Source organism: Chiloscyllium plagiosum, unplaced genomic scaffold (assembly GCF_037043375.1).
Source record: "Chiloscyllium plagiosum isolate Xiang-an unplaced genomic scaffold, Cpla_swu_hap1 HiC_scaffold_15, whole genome shotgun sequence".
NCBI classification, from domain to species: Eukaryota; Metazoa; Chordata; class Chondrichthyes; order Orectolobiformes; family Hemiscylliidae; genus Chiloscyllium; species Chiloscyllium plagiosum.
This window is the reverse complement of record NW_028270153.1, coordinates 31,638,968-31,657,518: the sequence shown is the minus strand read 5'-3', so window position 1 is coordinate 31,657,518 and position 18,551 is coordinate 31,638,968. Positions and strand designations below refer to the sequence as shown.

The following is an 18,551-nucleotide window of genomic DNA, read 5'->3' as shown; positions in this document are numbered from 1 at the left end:
TTACTACATTAAAATATTCTACACAAGTACCAATAATACTTATCAGAATTGTCACAAAATTGGACAAAGAAACAGTACCACATTTAATCAAGTGTTTAGTCAAAAACGATACCTTTTAGGAACATCTGAAAGGAGAAAGAAAGCATTTAGGGCAAAGCTTAGAGGGTCATTTCAGACTGCATGGCCTTGGCAGCTGAGGGCACACGGACAATGTTGCAATAATTAAAATTCTGGACACTCAAGATAGCAGAATTGGCCGAATGCAAATATCTCAAGAGGGCTGTGGGCTACAGAAGACTACAGAGCTCAGAGTTGAGTGTGCATGGCAAAATACATAAACAAGGATGAGGAATTTAAATTGAGGCACTGCTTAATATGGGAGCAATTATTGGTCAAACAGCACAGCATTGATGTGTATCAGGATCTGATGCAAATTAGGGCACCAGCAGTGAAATTTTGGATCATGTTAAGTTTTCAGAAGCTAATGAAGTCACAGAGAAATTACCCACTGGGAATCTGAAGAGTGGGGCAACAAGTGGTTGTTCCATTAAAATGGAACTGTATGCATTATAGAAGGTAATTAAATGTTAAAAAGGAGCTCTGAAAAGACCTTTGTTCTGTTGAGTCTGAAATGTTCTTTGAGGAAGATGAACATTCCTTTCTTTTGTCTTCAGCATCTTTGTCTCCTGCAGGGCCATCTGCAAACCATTAGACAAACATCAACTACAGTACTTTGAAATTAACACACCATCCATTTAATATATAATCACTGATCTTGAGGTTTTCAAAAGCACAAATTAAAATACAAGAGAAAGCTAGCCATAACTAAATAGAATTTCTGCAGGCATTTAAAAAAGGAAAAGCATAACTAATGTGTGCACTGGTCTTTCAGGAAGTGAGTCGAGTGTATGAGATGCTGGAAAAGTATAGCAGGTCATGCAGCATCTGAGGAGCAGGAAAATTGACGTTTCAGGCAGGAGCCTATCAGGAATGTAGGGCACCTGCTGAAATGTCAATTCTCCTACTCCTCAGATGTTGCATGACCTGCTGTGCTTTTCCAGCACGACACACTCTTGACTCTGATCTCCAGCCCTCACTTTCTCCTTCAGGAAGTGAGTCTGGAGAATTAATAATAGAAAATAAGGAAACAATAGAGAATTGAAGAAATATTCTGTCTGCCTTCACTGGACAGTAAACATACCAGGAGTAATTATAAAATCAAGAGGTAAAAGGAAAGGATGATGTTAAAACAATAATTAACAGGTTAATGGTATTCAAAAAAAAAATCTCAGCGCTAAAAGCTGACAAATCCCCAGGTCCAGAAGGACATCATCCTGGGACTTAATAGAAGTGGCCGCTGAGATAAACCTAGTATGTGTATTAAATTTCAAAAATTTTCTAGATTCTGAAAAGGACCCATTGCGTGGAATGATGCTTGCTTTTTCCTCTATTTAAGGAAAGAAGGAGACAAATCAGAAAACTACAGGCAATAACAATAGCGTTAGGGAAAATTTGAGAATCTACTATGAAAGAGGTTGTATAAAGCTGGGCACTTAAAATCTCAATGCAATCAGACAAAATAAATACTTGTTTGTGAAAGGGAAATTATGTTTCACTAAATTAAATTAGAGTTCTTTGAGGTAGTAACAATGTGAATGAAGGGGAACCTGCAGATATACTTAGATTTTTAGAGGCATACAACAAAGGTGCCACATCATATGTTACTACGCAAAATAAGACCATAGCAAACATATTGACTTGAACAGAGGAATGATTAGTTAACAGGAGGCAGAGAGTAATCATAAGTGGGTCATTTCAGGTTGGCAAGATGCAAAAGAGTGGAATGCACAGTGATCAATGCTGGGGATTCAACTATTTATAATCTATCAATAACTGGGATGAAGAGACTAAATGTATGATTCAATTTGCCTTCATAATCACTTATTGTAACATGAAGCCACTCAACTCCTACTCTTCTGCCCTGACTGTTTCAAGTTAAAAACCACACAATACCAGGCTATAGTCCAACAGGGAACACTGCTAAATTGCTCTGCTGTCCAAATGAGCTAATTATCTCTAAGAAAGCTGCACATCGTCCTTCTAGTGGACACTGCAGGGACAAATCGATTCATCGGACAGCTTGTTGCTCAGGAACAGCCTATTATTATTTTCTTTCCCTCTTCTCCCCATATTACACATTTAATGAACAACGCACCTCAAAGAGGTTAAAAACTACATTAAGTGAATATAAACAAAATCCAAGACATTTTCACACTCTGAATTCAAACAAAAAGAAACTAGAATGAGGTCTTTATTTACACAATATAGAAACACAAATCAAGCTAAGTTCTACATGGTTCTTCGACATTAGATTCTAAGTTTCCAAATAATATTTCATTGTGGACCTGCATTACATTTCTTGTATATTGGAGACATTTTAACCTTCATATTACAATTTCCTCCCTTCACCATATCTTTTATTTACAAAGACATCACTTCAACATTAGCAAGTACATCCTACAATTATATTCTACACATATCCATTTTGATCATGACCTTCATTGTTGCTCATGATTAGACATCCGTTACGAGGTTCGAGTAGAGAATGTGGTACTAGAAATGTACAGCAGGTCAGGCAGCTTCCGAGGAGTAGGAGAGTCGACAGTTCGGGCAAAAGCCACCACGCTCTCTACTCTAATTGCCAGCATTTGCAGTTTTCACTTTTGCCTAATCAGTTACGAGCTTATCTGTTCCAGTGTGAAAAGTTTTCAAACTGTATGGTTGATAGCATAAAATAGTTGAGACTATTTCATTAAGCATTAGTGTGAAATATTTTGAGAGCGAGAGGATTACGATCCATATAAGTAACAGTATCTTCAGGATTGTTTTATATTTGGACTTAAAGCAAATACTAAACTCAGTCTTGTTCGCCACAACTGAAAATTCCTGTTGATACACTGAGTTTACATGAAAAGCAACAATCATGGTGCTGGCATCAACAGTCAGTTAAAATGGAGTCATACGGTCATAGAGACGTACAGCACGGAAAAAGACCCTTCTGTCCAACTTGTCCATGCCGACCAGATATCCCAGCCCAATCTAGTCCCACCTGTCAGCACAAAGCCCATATCCCTCCAAACCCTTCCTATTCATATACCCATCCAAATGCCTCTTAAATGTTGCAATTCTACTAGTCTCCACCACTTTCTCTGGCAGCTCATTCCATACACGTGCCACCCTCTGCGTGATAAAGTTGACCCAAGGTCTCTTTTACATTTTTCCTCTCTCAGCCTAAACCTAGGCCCTCTCGTTCTGGATTCCCCCACTCCAGGGAAAAGACATTGTCTATTTAACCTATCCATGCCCCTCATGATTTTATAAACCTCTATAAGGTAATCCCTCAACCTCAGACGCTCCAGGGAAAACAGCCCTAGCCTATTCAACCTCTCCTTATAGCTCAAATCATCCAACCCTGGCAACATTCTTGGAAATCTTTTCTGAACCATTTCAAGTTTCACAACATCGATCCGAAAGAATGGAGACCAGAATTGCATGAAATATTCTAACAGTGGCCTAACCAATACAGCCGCAACATGACCTCCCAACTCCTGTACTCCATACTCTGACCAATAAAGGAAAGTATACCAAACGCCTTCCTCACTATCCTATCTACCTGCGACTCTACTTTCAAGGAGCGATGAACCTGCACTCCAAGGTCTCTTTGTTCAGCAACACTCTCTAGGACCTTACCATTAAGTGTATAAATCCTGCTAAGATTTGCTTTCCCAAAATGCAGCACCGCGCATTTATCTAAATTGAACTCCTTCTGCCACTTCTCAGCCCATTGGCCCATCTGATCAAGATCCCGTTATAATCTGAGGTAACCTTCTTCACTGTCCACTACACCTCCAATTTTGGTGTCATCTGCAACCTTACTAACTATACCTCTTATGCTCACATCCAAATCATTTACATAAATGATGCAAAGTAGTGGACCTAGCACCAATCCTTGTGACACTCCACTGGTCACAGGCCTCCAGTCTGTGAAACAACCCTCCACCACCACCCCTCGGTCTTCTACCTTTGAGCCAGTTCTGTATCCAAATGGCTAGTTCTCCCTGTATTCCATGAGATCTAACCTTGCTAACCAGTCTCCCATGGGGAATCTTGTTAAACGTCTTACTGAAGTCCATGTAGATCACATCTACCACTCTGCACTCATCAATCCTCTTTGTTACTTCTTCAAAAAACTCAATCAAGTTTGTGAGACATGATTTCCCACACACAAAGCCATGTTGACTATCCCTAATCATTCCATGCCTTTCCAAATACATGTACATCCTGTCCCTCAGGATTCCCTCCAACAACTTGCCCAACATGGACCTCAGGCTCACTTGTCTATATTCCCTGGTTTGTCCTTTGGCTGAGCTTACGTTGGTGCTGCCAGAACTGTAGCGGTACTGGTACCAATTTCAAAGATATCAAAGACAAAGACACCTTGACATTCTTTTGTCAATTCAACTTTCTTGAAAATTTTAAAGAAAGGCAAAAGAAGCCACTACAGTGCAAAAATTCAGAACAAACCTCCACATCAATATATTGAAAAATTTTTTGTTAAGTTTCAGGCATTAGAAAAATCCAAACTAACCTAATTATTCTCTGGGTTCTACCGGGCCTCATCCTATAGTATGACTTTGGTGTGCTTTGCTTCAAATCTGGTAGTGTGACCAAATTGCATTTGGAACGCTACACCTGGCACTTGTATTCAAAATAATAAAAAGCTCCAATCGAGGCTATGTTCTTCATATATTTTTGAAGGGGTTTGGTCTGGTCCATAACATAAGCATTCTGAAGAAGTCACATTAAACTCAAAATATTATCTTTTTCTCTGTTCAACTACCAAAGACAACTTCACCAGTAAACTCAATTGCAAAAGCGGAGACATTCAAATATCTGCTCTTCATAAACCAAACACTAATCCGTACATCCTTGGACTAATGTCTCATTTCTAACATGTAATTAGTAAACCCATTCTATTACATCAAGAAAGCCTGGCTAAGTTGGCACCATTTTGTAGCATAAATTCGTATGGCCTGAGATTAAGGTAGGCACAAGGGAAGGGATCCTTCTAAATTAACCTTTATCCAATGAGCCAAGAGGTAAGTGAATAGAGGCACAGAACCAATTCATCGCTCATCTGTAAGCTTAACAGTTTTTAGGTATCCCATTTGGAACTGTAATGAATTGGAGAACCTTGCCCTATATCTAGTTGTGACATTGCCAGATAATGTGTGAATGTCATTCCTTAACTTAGGATGGCAGGTCCTCCCTGGAGGATATTTCATTATCGGATTATATATACCCTGTGTATTCTGAAGGAAACTTGTAAATATCCACCACTATGTCTCTACTGACCTCCCCTGTCACCTGGTGTTCCAGTTCACTTTAGCTAGCTCAACTTTCACCACTCATAGCTGTCTTTGAGGTTTACAATATTAGTCTTGGACCCAATGTTCTCCCATACAAACTGGATGTAATATGTACAGTGATTGTTGCTACCAAATGTGCCTGAACTCAGATTATTAAATAAATTGTATCATATTGCACAGTACCAAGTCTAATATAACTTTGTCTTTTGATAGGTCCAAAACATGCTGCTCAAAACTCTCTCTCTGAAGCACTGTGTCAACTCCTTATCACATTCTTAGCACCAATGTGACTTTTTTTTAATTTATACATAGATTATAAGGTCTCCATTTTTATCAAAAGCACCAAACATTAATGTTTGTTATTTTGCCTCATATTGTGATTACTGTTAAGAGACGCTGTAAGCCACCCCCACTAGTGACTTATTTCTCCTAGTGCTCCACATCACCGCCCCCCCCATCCTGATCTCCTGAAATCTCTTGTTGTACAAATGACAACTTCAATTAACAGTCCTCCCCCTCCACCGTGATATCATAGACCTCTCAATATTCTCAACTTAAACCATGAAGTTCTGAAGCCAAGATCTCTCACAGACTGGACTTATTTACTTCAATGCGTGATACCAATTTTTGGTGAATGTTGTGCAGATAGTGTGTTTAGTTTTGTCTGTTGTTATATTTGCAACATCAAGTCTGGATTGTTGGTACATTCCTAGGTTTATTTCTTTGAGCCCTTTCTGAACATTCTCTAACCTTCAGTTCACATTTTTATTGCTTACCTTGTTTCTACTCTTTGATCTACCACATATTTCCACATTTGACTCCTTGCCCCATTTAGAGTCATAGAGATGTACAGCATGGAAACAGACCCTTCTGTCCAACCCCCGTTCATGCTGACCAGATATCCCAACCCAATCTAGTCCCACCTGCCAGCACCCGGCCCATATCCCTCCAAACCCTTCGTATTCATGTACCCATCCAGATGCCTTTTAAATGTTGCAATTGTTCTAGCCTCCACCACTCCCTCTGGCAGCTCATGCCATACACGTACTATCCTCTGCGTGAAAATGTTGCTCCTTAGGTCTCTTTTATATCTTTCCCCTCTCACACTAAACCTATGCCCTCTAGTTCTGGACTCCCCGGCCCCAGGGAAAAGACTTTGCCTATTTATCCTATCCAATTTTGGTGTCATCTGCAAACTTACTAACTATATCTCTTATGCTCGCATCCAAATCATTTATGTAAATGACAAAGTAGAGGGCCCAGCACTGATCCTTGTGACACTCCACTGATCACAGGCCTCCAGTCTGAAAAACAACCCTCCACCGCCACCCGCTGTCTTCTACCTTTGAGCCAGTTCTGTATCCAAATGGCTAGTTCTCCCTGTATTCCATGAGATCTAACCTTGCTAATCAGTCTCCCATGGGGAACCTTGTCGAACGCCTTACTGAAGTCCATATAGATCACATCTACTGCTCTGCCCTCATCAATCTTTTTGTTACTTCATCAAAAAACTCAATCTAATTTGAGAGACATGATTTCCCACGCACAAAGCCATGTTGACTATCCCGAATCAGTCCTTACCTTTCCAAATACATGTACATCCTGTCCCTCAGGATTCCCTCCAACAACTTGCCCACCACCGAGGTCAGGCTCACTGGTCTATAGTTCCCTGCCTTGTCCTTTCCACCCTTCTTAAACAGTGGCACCACGTTTGCCAACCTCCAGTCTTCCGGCACTTCACCTGTGACTATCGATGATACAAATATCTCAGCAAGAGGCCCAGCAATCACTTCTCTAGCTTCCCACAGAGTTTTCGGGTACACCTGATCAGGTCCTGGGGATTTATCCACCTTAAAACCATCTCTAACTCCCTAGGTATCCAGTTCCCAAGAGAATGAGCCCAACACTTAGGTGTACGTCCTTCCGACTCTCCAGCCCCAATTTTCCCCAGTATCTGTGCCAATGGCACATGAACCAGAAACCACCTTACCCATCCCAGTCTTTGAGCAATGTATTAATCTCCAATCTTATGTACACAATGCCAATTTGCACATGCCTCAAGGAATAACCCAAAAGATTTTTTTCAATTCAGTGCCTAGATCCTCTCTAACTACAGCCAGTTCTAGTTTTGCTTATGTCCCTTTTCTCTATATGAGCCATAACCACCGGATCTTCCTCCCTACCAATGCAAGTTAGTTTGTTTCCTGCAGATATGCCAAACACTGGCACTGGGCAAGCAATAACGTCATTTGGACTCTCATTCTTTATTATAGCGAACAATATCAATCCCTGTCAGTATACTATCACCTACTATTCCTTGTTGCTTCCCCACTTGAGTCGCTTCCTGTGTTATGGACTAGGCCAGACTACTCAAAACATTAAGCAGGCAGCCCACATCATAACTTTGCAATTTGTCTCAATAAGTGTACAGTGAAAATTACCAGAGTAAGCTAGCTAGGTTGACTACCAGGTTTTAAAAAAAGACAAAAATTTATTCACAAAAGTATGGAACCAAACACAAAGAACAGAACAAAGAACATCTGCCAGAACTCAGTCTATCCAAACTAGACTTGATTATGCTGTCCTGAATATGTACAACAGTCCCCAAAAACAAACCCCTTAAACACAGTAAAAATGAAACAAAGGCTTACAAAACTGAAGTTAAAAGGGTAGAAGGAGAGAGAATTTAGCAGCCTGTTCCCACACAGCTCCACTGCTGAACTGACTTGAATTGTTCAGCTCGATGGCTGGCCACGCCCCCTTGACTTATACAGGTTACTTCTAAAGCCATAAAAGCTTTGGCCTAAAGTCTCATCTGTTTATATATAAACAAAAAGGCCTTTCATCGCTGTACCAAACCAGTGGATTCTGAGCCTGAGTTCAGAGATGAACTGAAAAAAACCAAAGGACATAGTAGTATCCTTGAGAAAAGGAACAACTTTTAGAAAAAAAGCTTTTTGTGACAGCTGTACCACAGAACATAGAAAAGTAAAGCACAGAACAGACTCTTCGGCCCACGATGTTGTGCCGAGGATTATTCCCAATCTAAAATAAAATAACCTAACCTACACGCCCCTCAATTCACTGCTGTCCATGTGCATGTCCAGCAGTCGCTTAAATGTCCCTAACGACTCTGCCTCCACCACCACCACTGGTAACGCATTCCATGCGTAAAGAACCTACCTCTGACGTCTCCTCTACACCTTCCTCCGAACACCTCCAAACTATGACCCCTTGTGCCAATCAATCCTGCCCTGGGGAAAAGTATCTGGCTATCGACTCTATCCATGCCTCTCATTACCTTGTACACCTCGATCAGGTCACCCCTCTTCCTCCGTCGCTCCAGAGAGAAAAGTCCAAGCTTAGTCAACCTCTCTTCGTAAGGCAAGCCTTCCAGTCCAGGCAGCATCCTGGTAACTTCTTTGCACCCTCTCCAAAGCCTCCTTATCTTTCCTATAATAGGGCAACCAGAACTGGACACAATATTCCAAGTATGGTCTCACCAGGGACTTGTAGAGCTGTAGCAAACCCTCGCAGCTCTTAAACTCTATCCCCCTGTTAATGAAAGCCAAAACACCATATGCTTTCTTAACAACCCTATCCATTTGGGTGGCAACTTAGAGGGATCTATGTACTTGCACACCCAGATCCCTCTGTTTCTCCACACTGCCAAGAATCCTGCCTTTAATCCTATATTCAGCATTCAAGTTCAACCTTCCAAAAACGTGTCACTTAGCATTTATCCAGGTTGAACACCATCTGCCATTTCTCAGCCCAGCTCTGCATCCTGTCTATGTCGTGTTGCAGCCTGCAATAGCCCTCAATACTATCGAGGGCACCTTCAACCTTTGTGTCATTTGCAAGTTTACTAACCCACCCCTCAACCTCATCGTCCAAGTCGTTTATAAAAACTATAAAGAGCAGAGGTCCAAGAACAGAGCGCTGCAGGACCCCACTCAACACTGACCGAGGCAGAATACTTTCCATTTACAACCACTCTCTGCTTTGTCAGCCAACCAATTCAGAATCCAGATAGCTAAATCTCCCTGTATCCCATACTTGCTGATTTTATGAATGAGCCTACCAGGAGGAACCTTATCACATGCCTTGCTGAAGTCCACGTACACCACATCCACTGCTCGACCTTTGTCAACCAGACTTGTCACCTCCTCAAAGAACTCAATAAAGATTTGTGAGGCATGACCTGCCCCTCTCAAAGCCATGCTAACTGCCTTTAATCATGCCATGCTTTGCCAAATAGTCATAAATCCTATCCCTCAGAATTCTTTCCAAAACTTTGCTAACCACAGCAGCTTAGCAACCTTTTTCACTTTCCAGAGCAACCTAGGATAAATCTGGGGTCTTTCCCTGGGAACTTATCAATCTTAATGTCTGCCAAAATTTCCAGCACATCAACTTCATCAATCTTAATCTGTTCAAGCCTATTGCCCAGCTCCTCAAAGTTCTCATTTACAACAAGGTCCCTTTCCTTAGTGAAATCTGAAGCCAGAAAAAACTCATTTAAAACTTCCTCTATCTGCTCAGACTCCACGCACACGTTCCCTACACTATCCCTGATCGGCCCTACCTTCTCCCTGATCATTCTCTTATTCCTCACGTATGAGTAAAATGCCTTTGGGTTCTCCCTAATCCTTCCCACAAAGCCTTTCTCATGCCCCCTCCTGGGTGCCGTCAGTCCATTTCTGAGCTACATTCTAGCAAGCCTGTAATCCTTGAAAGCTGTGCTAGGCCCTTGCTTCCTCCACCTATGTTCTTCGTTTTGACAATAAGCTCCTCTGTTCTAGTCATCCAAGGCTCTTTAATCTTACCCTTTTTTCCAGTCTCAGAGGAACAAATTTATGCATCACTCACAACAACTGCTCCTTAAACAAACGAAGTCTCCACATGTCTGTCGTGCTCGATCTGTACTCCACAACTCCTGTTTGGTAGCATCGTAATTTCCTTTTGCCCAATTAAATACTTTCCTATGGTAACTGCTCCTTTCCCTCTCCATGGCTATGGTGAATGTGAGGCAGTTGTGATCACTGTCACTAAAGTGTTCTCCCACTGCAAGATCTGAAACCTGTCCTGGCTCATTGCCAAACACCATATCCAAAACGGCCTCTTTTGTCCACCTGTCTATATACAGAGTAAGGAAACCTCCTGAACACACCCAACAAAAGTGACTCCATCTAAACCATCTTCACTAAGGAGGTTCCAGTCAGTTTTGGGATAGTTGAAGTCACCCTTAACAACAACCCTGCTACATCTGCATTTTTCCAAAACGTGCCGGTCTACGAGTTCTTTGATCTCCCTACTGCGATTGGGGGTTAATGAGGTGCCTGCTCCTTTGCTGTTTGTAACTTCCACCCATACTAATTCAGTAGACAAATCTTCCTAGACAACCTTTGTTTCTGTAGCTGTGATGCGCTAATTAGCAATGCTACACCCCCTCCTCTTTATCCACCTTCTTTGTTCTTTTTACAGATTTAGGGAAAGGAAAAACCCATGTCACATAGTTCACTAAATCTTATGGACAGAGGAAGCAACACAGAGCTATCCTGATTTATCACATAATACGCAACATACAGAATATGGTCTGTGGAGTAATGGAACAATTATGTTCGATGTCATCATGAACTTTAAAGTAATACAATCAAGGGCAACCAGGATGGCTCATTGGGTTAAGACAGCAAGCTTACTAGAACTATTTGTACAGGTTAGGAAAAAAATTGCATCATATCAAAGTATTTAAATTTGGAAAAGAGTGTAGGATGGTAAAGATGTGGTGGCCTTTTTGTGGTTCAGGAATAGGTACTCAAGAACCATAATTAATTATAAAATACAACATTACTGGAAGTGTAATGAATGCTGAGTCCATACTTATAAAACTAAAATACAAATTCCAGGGTAAGACAAGTGAAAAAGTACACAATGCTGGTGCAGCAGGTCAAAAGTGCAACAGTTAATCAGAACGTAGTCTTGAACATACATTCATTGGTAGCTTGTCAAATTCAGCTTTTATTGAATTATCTCCAAAGGCCAATGCATTAGAAATTTTTAATTACACAACTACAAAATTTTATGTCTGATACCATTTTGTAATGGATAAAACTAGGTTTTACTATAAAATGAATTGCACTTGACTTCTATTATCATTCAACATTAGTTTAGTTTCACCACAACAAAAGCACAACTTCCACTAGTCAAGGAGCACTTTCTACCTCCCTCAAATATACCATTTTTCATCAGTTAACTTCAAAAAAAAAATCTCATACATGTATAGTAATTTTTTTTTTAAAGATTACTTGGATTATAATTTATAGGTCATATACATTCTGCCAGTTGTTAGCCAAGCTTACAATGACTAGAGCAGAACTTTACCTAGCAGCTTTTTCCATGATTTGATGAGTGACTTAGCAAGTGTTGTGACTTCTTCATCTGTGCTTTGTTTTCTAACAGCATTCACAGACATCCCAACCCGTGTAGACTAAAGAACAAAAAGGAACAGATATTATAAATCATCTTTAAAATTGCAATAAAAATACCTTCCTTATTTTACCTGATTTTGAGCTGCATTAGGAGAGAAGTCCCCCTTCCTGTGAAATAGGCTCAAGGTTTAATGCTGCCGGACATCAAAATGTCTACTCTTCAGGAATACAAGCAGCCTGGTAAATTTAACAATATTTTAAATTCAGTCTCCAAAAAAATAACTTAATTCATCATACTTTCAACAATTGTGTCAACAATGTAAATTTAACATGTCCTTATATAAAGGATCCTTACTCCTATGTAGTTAATAGAGATGTATGAAGTGCCAATTATCCCACTTCTCATTCCCTGAAGCACCTGCAGCAGGAACAAGGTGAACTGTCCACAAAGCTCCTGTCACATAACACGAAGGCACTTGAGGCAAGATGTATTCCTATGAAAAGTGTTTTTCTTCACATTTACAGCATCTGCAAAGGCTTGCAATAGATTTTCGGATCCATTATTCAAAGGTTATAGGCAATGTTTTGTTAGGATTAGTGGTGCTGGAAGAGCACAGCAATTCAGGCAGCATCCGAGGACAGGCAAAATCGACGTTTCGGGCAAAAGCCCTTCATCAGGGATTTTGCCCGAAACGTCGATTTTGCCTGTCCTCGGATGCTGCCTGAATTGCTGTGCTCTTCCAGCATCACTAATCCAGAATCTGGTTTCCAGCATCTGCAGTCATTGTTTTTACCTCAATGTTTTGTTAGGGTCAAGATTAGAGTGGTGCTGGAAAAACATAGGTCAGGCAGCATCCAAGGAGCAGGAAGATCGACGTTTCGGGCAGGGATGAAGGGCTCCTGTCCGAAACATCGATCTCCCTGCTCCTTGGATGCTGCCTGACCTGCTGTACTTTTCCAGCACCACTCTAATCTCTAGCATCTGCAATCCTCACTTTCACCTCATGTTTTGTTAGGGTCGAACATGCAAAACTGTTTATGTAGGGATAATTGGATTGATAATAGCATTTGCCATTGCTGTTAAAAAAAAAAAGGCACTTTGTTTTGCTTACTTGACCTGGAATTTGTACAGTGAAGGAGGAAATTAATGTCAGGTGCAGGATTGGGATAGCCTTTGCAATTCCTTTTTAAGCAGGTGTTAAAATGGAAGAAGGTTCAAGTAGCATAGTCAAAAGCAAAGGTGGTGAGACCACAATGAAGTAGGAATTACTGAGCTGATTAAACTTGAAACAAATTGAGGCATTCCTTGATCTCTCAGAAGAGTTAGTAAGAAATGAGTATGAGAGCTATGTCATTTTCTAGGACAAAGCAAGTAGCATTCTTCATAGACCTCAACATCACTATGTTTACTAGGAAATTTCCCAATGCAAAACAATGCCTGCTGGAAACCAAGTCTGAGCCCCTCACTTTTAATATCCAACTGGTTTGCATGAGGCCATTACATGAATCAAGAGTTAAAACCCAAAGCGGAGGTAAGACTTCTATCAACTTTTTGCGGCCAGTAAACTTGGCATTCTCCTCTACTTCTCGCGAGAGCTGTTCAACAGCCTAGTCATAGGACAGGAAGCTTGATGTGATTGGGCTCATTTTTCAGATATGTTGATATCTTGCAACTGACAAGGTAATTTGGCTCTTTTGCACAGTTGTGGCAAACTCCACATACAAGAAAAGGAAATTACAAATTAGAATCACTCCAGAACCTTTTTTACAAGTTACAATTTTCTATTTTTCTCCCCAGGATTGAGATCATAGTTTTAACAATGCCAAATGATGTGCCAAAAGGACTAGCCACACTACCATACATCAGGAGCATCTCGGAACTGACAGCCAGACTACTGCGACCCCTAGGACTCATAACGGCACACAAACCAACAGCCACGCTCAGACAACAACTCACCAGAACAAAGGACCCGATACCCAACATGAGCAAAACGAATGTAGTGTACAAAATACCATGCAAGGACTGCACAAAACACTATATAAGACAAACAGGAAGACAGCTAACAATCCGCATACATGAACATCAACTAGCCACGAAACTACACGACCAGCTATCCTTAGTAACCACACACGCAGACAACAAGCAACACGAATTCGACTGGGACAACACTACTATCATAGGGCAAGCCAGACAGAGAACAGCCAGGGAATTCCTAGAGGAATGGCATTCATCCACAAACTCCATCAACAAACACATCGACCTGGACCCAATATATCAACCACTACAGCGGACAGCTGAAACTGACAACCGGAAGCGACAGGGACAGACCACTATAAACACCGGAGGAAACATCAAAGAAGCGCTTCGCAGGAGGCTCCCAAGCACTGATGATGTCGCCTAGCCAGGGGACGAAACGTTTGCAACAAAAACTTCCAGCTCGGCGAACAGAACCACAACAATAAGTGTGAATAATGGAGCTCAGAGATATATAGCATGAAAACAGACCCTTCAGTCCAACTTGTCTACATCGACCAGACATCCTACATTAGGCTAGTCCCACTTGCTAGCACTTGACCAGATCCTTCTAAACCCTTCCTATTCATACACCCATCCAGATCCCTTTTAAAAGATTGTATTTTCTGGTCAGTAAGTTTGTGTAATTTGAACGTCCAAGATGGCAGCAGAGTAGGACTCCTCAGATGGGCCTTGCCCACTCAATCAGTTTCTTTTTTTCTCTCTGTTGCGTTTCTTTCCCCCTCTTCTCTCAGCCATGTATTCCCGACCTTGGACTCAGTTTGTCCTGCCATGCCAGAGGCCCAGCATGGCGGTCTTTCAACGGTACATGGCAGTCCCTCGGCTCAGTGTGAACTTCTGGTCTTGGGACTGCACTTTGAGGCATCATCATATCATGGCTAAGCACTTAAAGACTGTAATGTTTGAACTTTCGGCTTTATTTATTTTGTAATTAAAACTAAGACGGTGTTGCTGTACTATAATTACTGCAACTTAAGTTTGTTCTTTCTTTCTAGCTTATTCTTAAGATTCTGTACCTAGGTACTCGTACCCAAGATGGCACTTTGTGTGGAGACATTATACACTTTCCACTGTAATCCTGCATTTGAGTACATGTGACAATAAAATAAAAGCAAAATTGTCAGTGTAGAGAACAGCAAAGAAGGTTTCCTCATTACAACAAGACCTTGATCAGATGGGCAAATGAGTCAAGGAGTGGTAGATGAAATTTCATTTAGATAAATGTGAGAAGCTGCATTTTGGTAGGCAAACCAGGTCAAGACTTATACGCTCAATGATAAGTACCAGGGAGTGTTGCCGAACAGACAACTTTGGGATGCAGATTCCCAATTCCTTGAATGCAGAGTCACAGGTTGACAGGATAGTGAAGGCAGCGTTTGGTACACTTGCCTTTATTGGCAAGTGCATTGAGTATTGGAGTTGGGACACCATGTTGTGGCTGTACAGGACATTGGTTTGGCATGTGATTCTAGCTTCCCCGTTATAGGAAAGTTGTTAAGCTGGAAAGGATTTACAAGGATGGAGGGTTTGAACTACAGGGAGAGGATGAATAGACTGGTGCTATTTTCCCTGGAGCATCGGAAGGTGAGGAGTGACCTGATAGAAATTTATAAAATCATGAGGGATAGGATGAATAGTCAAGATCTTTTCTCTAGGATGTGGGGGGGGGGGGGGGGGGGGGTACTAGAGGATATAGGTTTACAGTGAGAGGGGAAACATTTAAAATGGGACCCAAGGGTCAACTTTTTCATTCAGAGGATGGTGTGTATGAATGAGCTGCTAGAGATAGAGATAGTGGTGGAGGCAAGCACAATTACAACATTTAAAAAGCATCGAGATGGGTATATGATTAGGAAGGGTTTAGAGGGATATGGCCCAAATGCTGGCAAATCAGATTAGATTATTTTAGCATATTTGGTCAGTATGGACAAGGTGGACCAAAGGTCTATTTCCGAATTGTATAACTCTATGACTGGTATTATTGCTATTTACCTGCAACAAATCCAAAGTCATGGGAATGCTTTTAAGTTCTTTCAATAAATCAATCGCACCACTCTGCAGAATTAACAGAAAAAGCAGAACAAAAAGTTATTGCAGTATAAGCTGAGTAATTGAGGACCCATACACATTCATGAAAATGTATAATAGTGTTACCAATCGGTGGATCAATCAAGATTAGAAAATACTATAAAATGTTACCAAACACTACAGAAGAATTTTAGAAATAAATGATGTTCAGTCTGCACCAGGCAGGAGATTACCTAAGGTTGTCCCATGTTTTGAGCAGCCTAGACTTTGTTTGCATTTTGCTGTCTACATCCTAATGACTCCTGAATCAAAACCAAGACACAAGTAATAAACCTTAAGGATTAAAAACCATGACACTGCTGCAGCTAACAGTATACAAAAAATGTTCATATGCCAAATATAATTACTGAAGTTGCAGCACACACAATACTAACTGCACTCCGTATCCCTCCCATCCACACCTTCAAAGTAATCAACTGAAAAAAGTTTAACTAGAACCAAAGACATAACATAAATACATCAAATGCAAAGTCAGTGATCCTCATCCCTTGTGGAATTACTGAAATATTTAACTTCACATATTTTAATTCAGAATAGATTAAAAATAAAAATAGAATTTAAAGTTGAAACATGTTCTCTCTGAAAATAACTATCAATAATCAGCATCCATAAAGGAAAACTTTCATTCAAATATCTATTACTGAAAACAATTATATTAAAATATGGAACTCCCTCAAATAACCTTGTCTGTCCACAATTCACCGCGTCCCCCCCCCATAAAAACTACAAGCGATATGAATTTAAAAGCTGATGAACATAAAGGATCAAGAGGGCGTTCTCCCATCCACCATTTATCTACGTTACAAACGCCAGAAGTCTCAGCATTTCCCCATAAAGTTAACGTTTATTGCCCGAGGGTGTCCTTCAGCCTAACCATTCACTGTACATGGGTTTGTTCACATCCCGCCGGTTCCGGAGGCAGGAACCTGCAGCTAAGCAGCCGGACTGGGCACGGTACTGCATCGACCCCGGGCAGGCAGCCACCTTCTACACACCCACCGTGTTCTTCTTAGACACCATCTTATCCATCTTCTTCGCTATGCGTATGATTTCCTCCAGCTTCCCCATTCTTCTCCTGCAATTCCTTTTTTTTTTAATTCCCCCCCACCCTTGGTCTCGCAACGCTAAGATGGAAAAGAAACAATGGCCGCAGTCATCAGTACCAAACAAACCAAGCTCCCTGCCCCTCTGCTCAGCTTCGCCTCTTGTATATGGCGCTTACCCCAGCCATTCACAGTCTGAGGCAACGAGGGCGCAAGGATCCCTGGGGGTTGTAGTTCCGGCTGGGACAAAGAATGCCGGTTCCCACCATCACTCCGGCGACTGGGTGACTACACTTCCCAACATCCATCGCGCTGCCCGAAGAAGGTTCTGGGCGACTCGGTCATTTGCGTTTCAGGTAAAAACAATGACTGCAGATGCTGGAAACCAGATTCTGGAGAGCACAGCAGTTCAGGCAGCATCTGAGGAGCAGCGAAATCGACGTTTCGGGCAAAAGCCCTTCATCAGGAATAAAGGCAGAGAGCCTGAAGCTTGGAGAGATAAGCTCGAGGAAGGTGGGGGTGGGGAGAAAGTAGCATAGGGTACAATAGGTGAGTGGGGAAGGGGATGAAAGTGATAGTTCGGGGGGGGGGAGGGTGGAGTAGATAGGCGGAAAGGAAGATAGCAGGTAGGACAAGTCATGGGGATAGTGCTGAGCTGGAAATTTGGAACTAGGCTGAGGTGGGGGAAGGGGAAATGAGGAAACTGTTGAAGTCCACATTGATGCCCTGGGGTTGAAGTGTTCCAAGGCGGAAGATGAGGTGTTCTTCCTCCCGGCGTCTGGTGGTGAGGGAGCGGCGGTGAAGGAGGCCCAGGACCTCCATGTCCTCGGCAGAGTGGAAGGGGGAGTTGAAATGTTGGGCCACAGGGCGGTGTGGTTGATTGGTGCGGGTGTCCCGGAGATGTTCCCTAAAGCGCTCTGCTAGGAGGCGTCCAGTCTCCCCAGTGTAGAGGAGACCGCATTGGGAGCAAGGGATACAATAAATGATATTAGTGGATGTGCAGGTAAAACTTTGATGGATGTGGAAGGCTCCTTAGGGCCTTGGATAGAGGTGAGGGAGGAGGTGTGGGCGCAGGTTTTGCAGTTCCTGCGGTGGCAGAGGAAGGTGCCAGGATGGGAGGGTGGGTTGTGGGAGGGTGGGTTGTAGGGGGGCGGGGCCATTTGCATTTCAGGGTGAACCGTCTTAGTGGCGCCTTCTCTCCAACTTGTAGTCAGTTCGTTGGGTTTGGGTTCTTTTTCGAGAAACTTCTTCACACCTTCCCGGTTGTGGAAGGAGGAAATACAGGTTGCATCTATCATTGCCATAAATCGACAAAGCTGGACCCTATCTATGTCATCAGTTGAAGTTTTCATCCCTTGTCGAGTAGGGAGAGTGGGTGGAGAAGATTTGAAACACAACCTTAGCAAAAAAAGCCTCATGTCAGCACTGAAACAACATCACTCGTAAATCATAGAAATGGGATTGGGTAGATCCTATTTTTTCATTTTTGTATAGGTTTGCTTTTTAACAGCTGAAACACCCAATT

The 18,551-nt window shown here is 41.9% G+C and overlaps 1 protein-coding gene across 4 annotated transcripts in view; it reads right to left on the bottom strand.

Moving 5' to 3' along the window:
- The window catches only part of LOC122560156 (transcription elongation factor A protein 2-like), a 62,276-nt gene extending 45,103 nt beyond the window's left edge, over positions 1 to 17,173 (bottom strand). The window contains exons 1-5 of one of the 4 annotated variants that reach the window (XM_043710490.2): positions 16,983 to 17,030; positions 15,888 to 15,950; positions 11,992 to 12,097; positions 11,814 to 11,919; positions 611 to 698 (exon numbers count right to left, since the gene is read on the bottom strand). In XM_043710490.2, the coding sequence (XP_043566425.1) occupies positions 611 to 698; positions 11,814 to 11,904 (179 nt within the window). In that variant the 5' untranslated portion in view covers positions 11,905 to 11,919; positions 11,992 to 12,097; positions 15,888 to 15,950; positions 16,983 to 17,030. Of the gene's footprint in view, positions 1 to 610; positions 699 to 11,813; positions 11,920 to 11,991; positions 12,098 to 15,887; positions 15,951 to 16,156; positions 16,205 to 16,982 lie in introns of those variants that run through there. The other 3 variants (XM_043710484.2, XM_043710487.2, XM_043710488.2) reach the window with 3 other exon arrangements.
- Between the last annotated feature and the right edge of the window lie 1,378 nt (positions 17,174 to 18,551).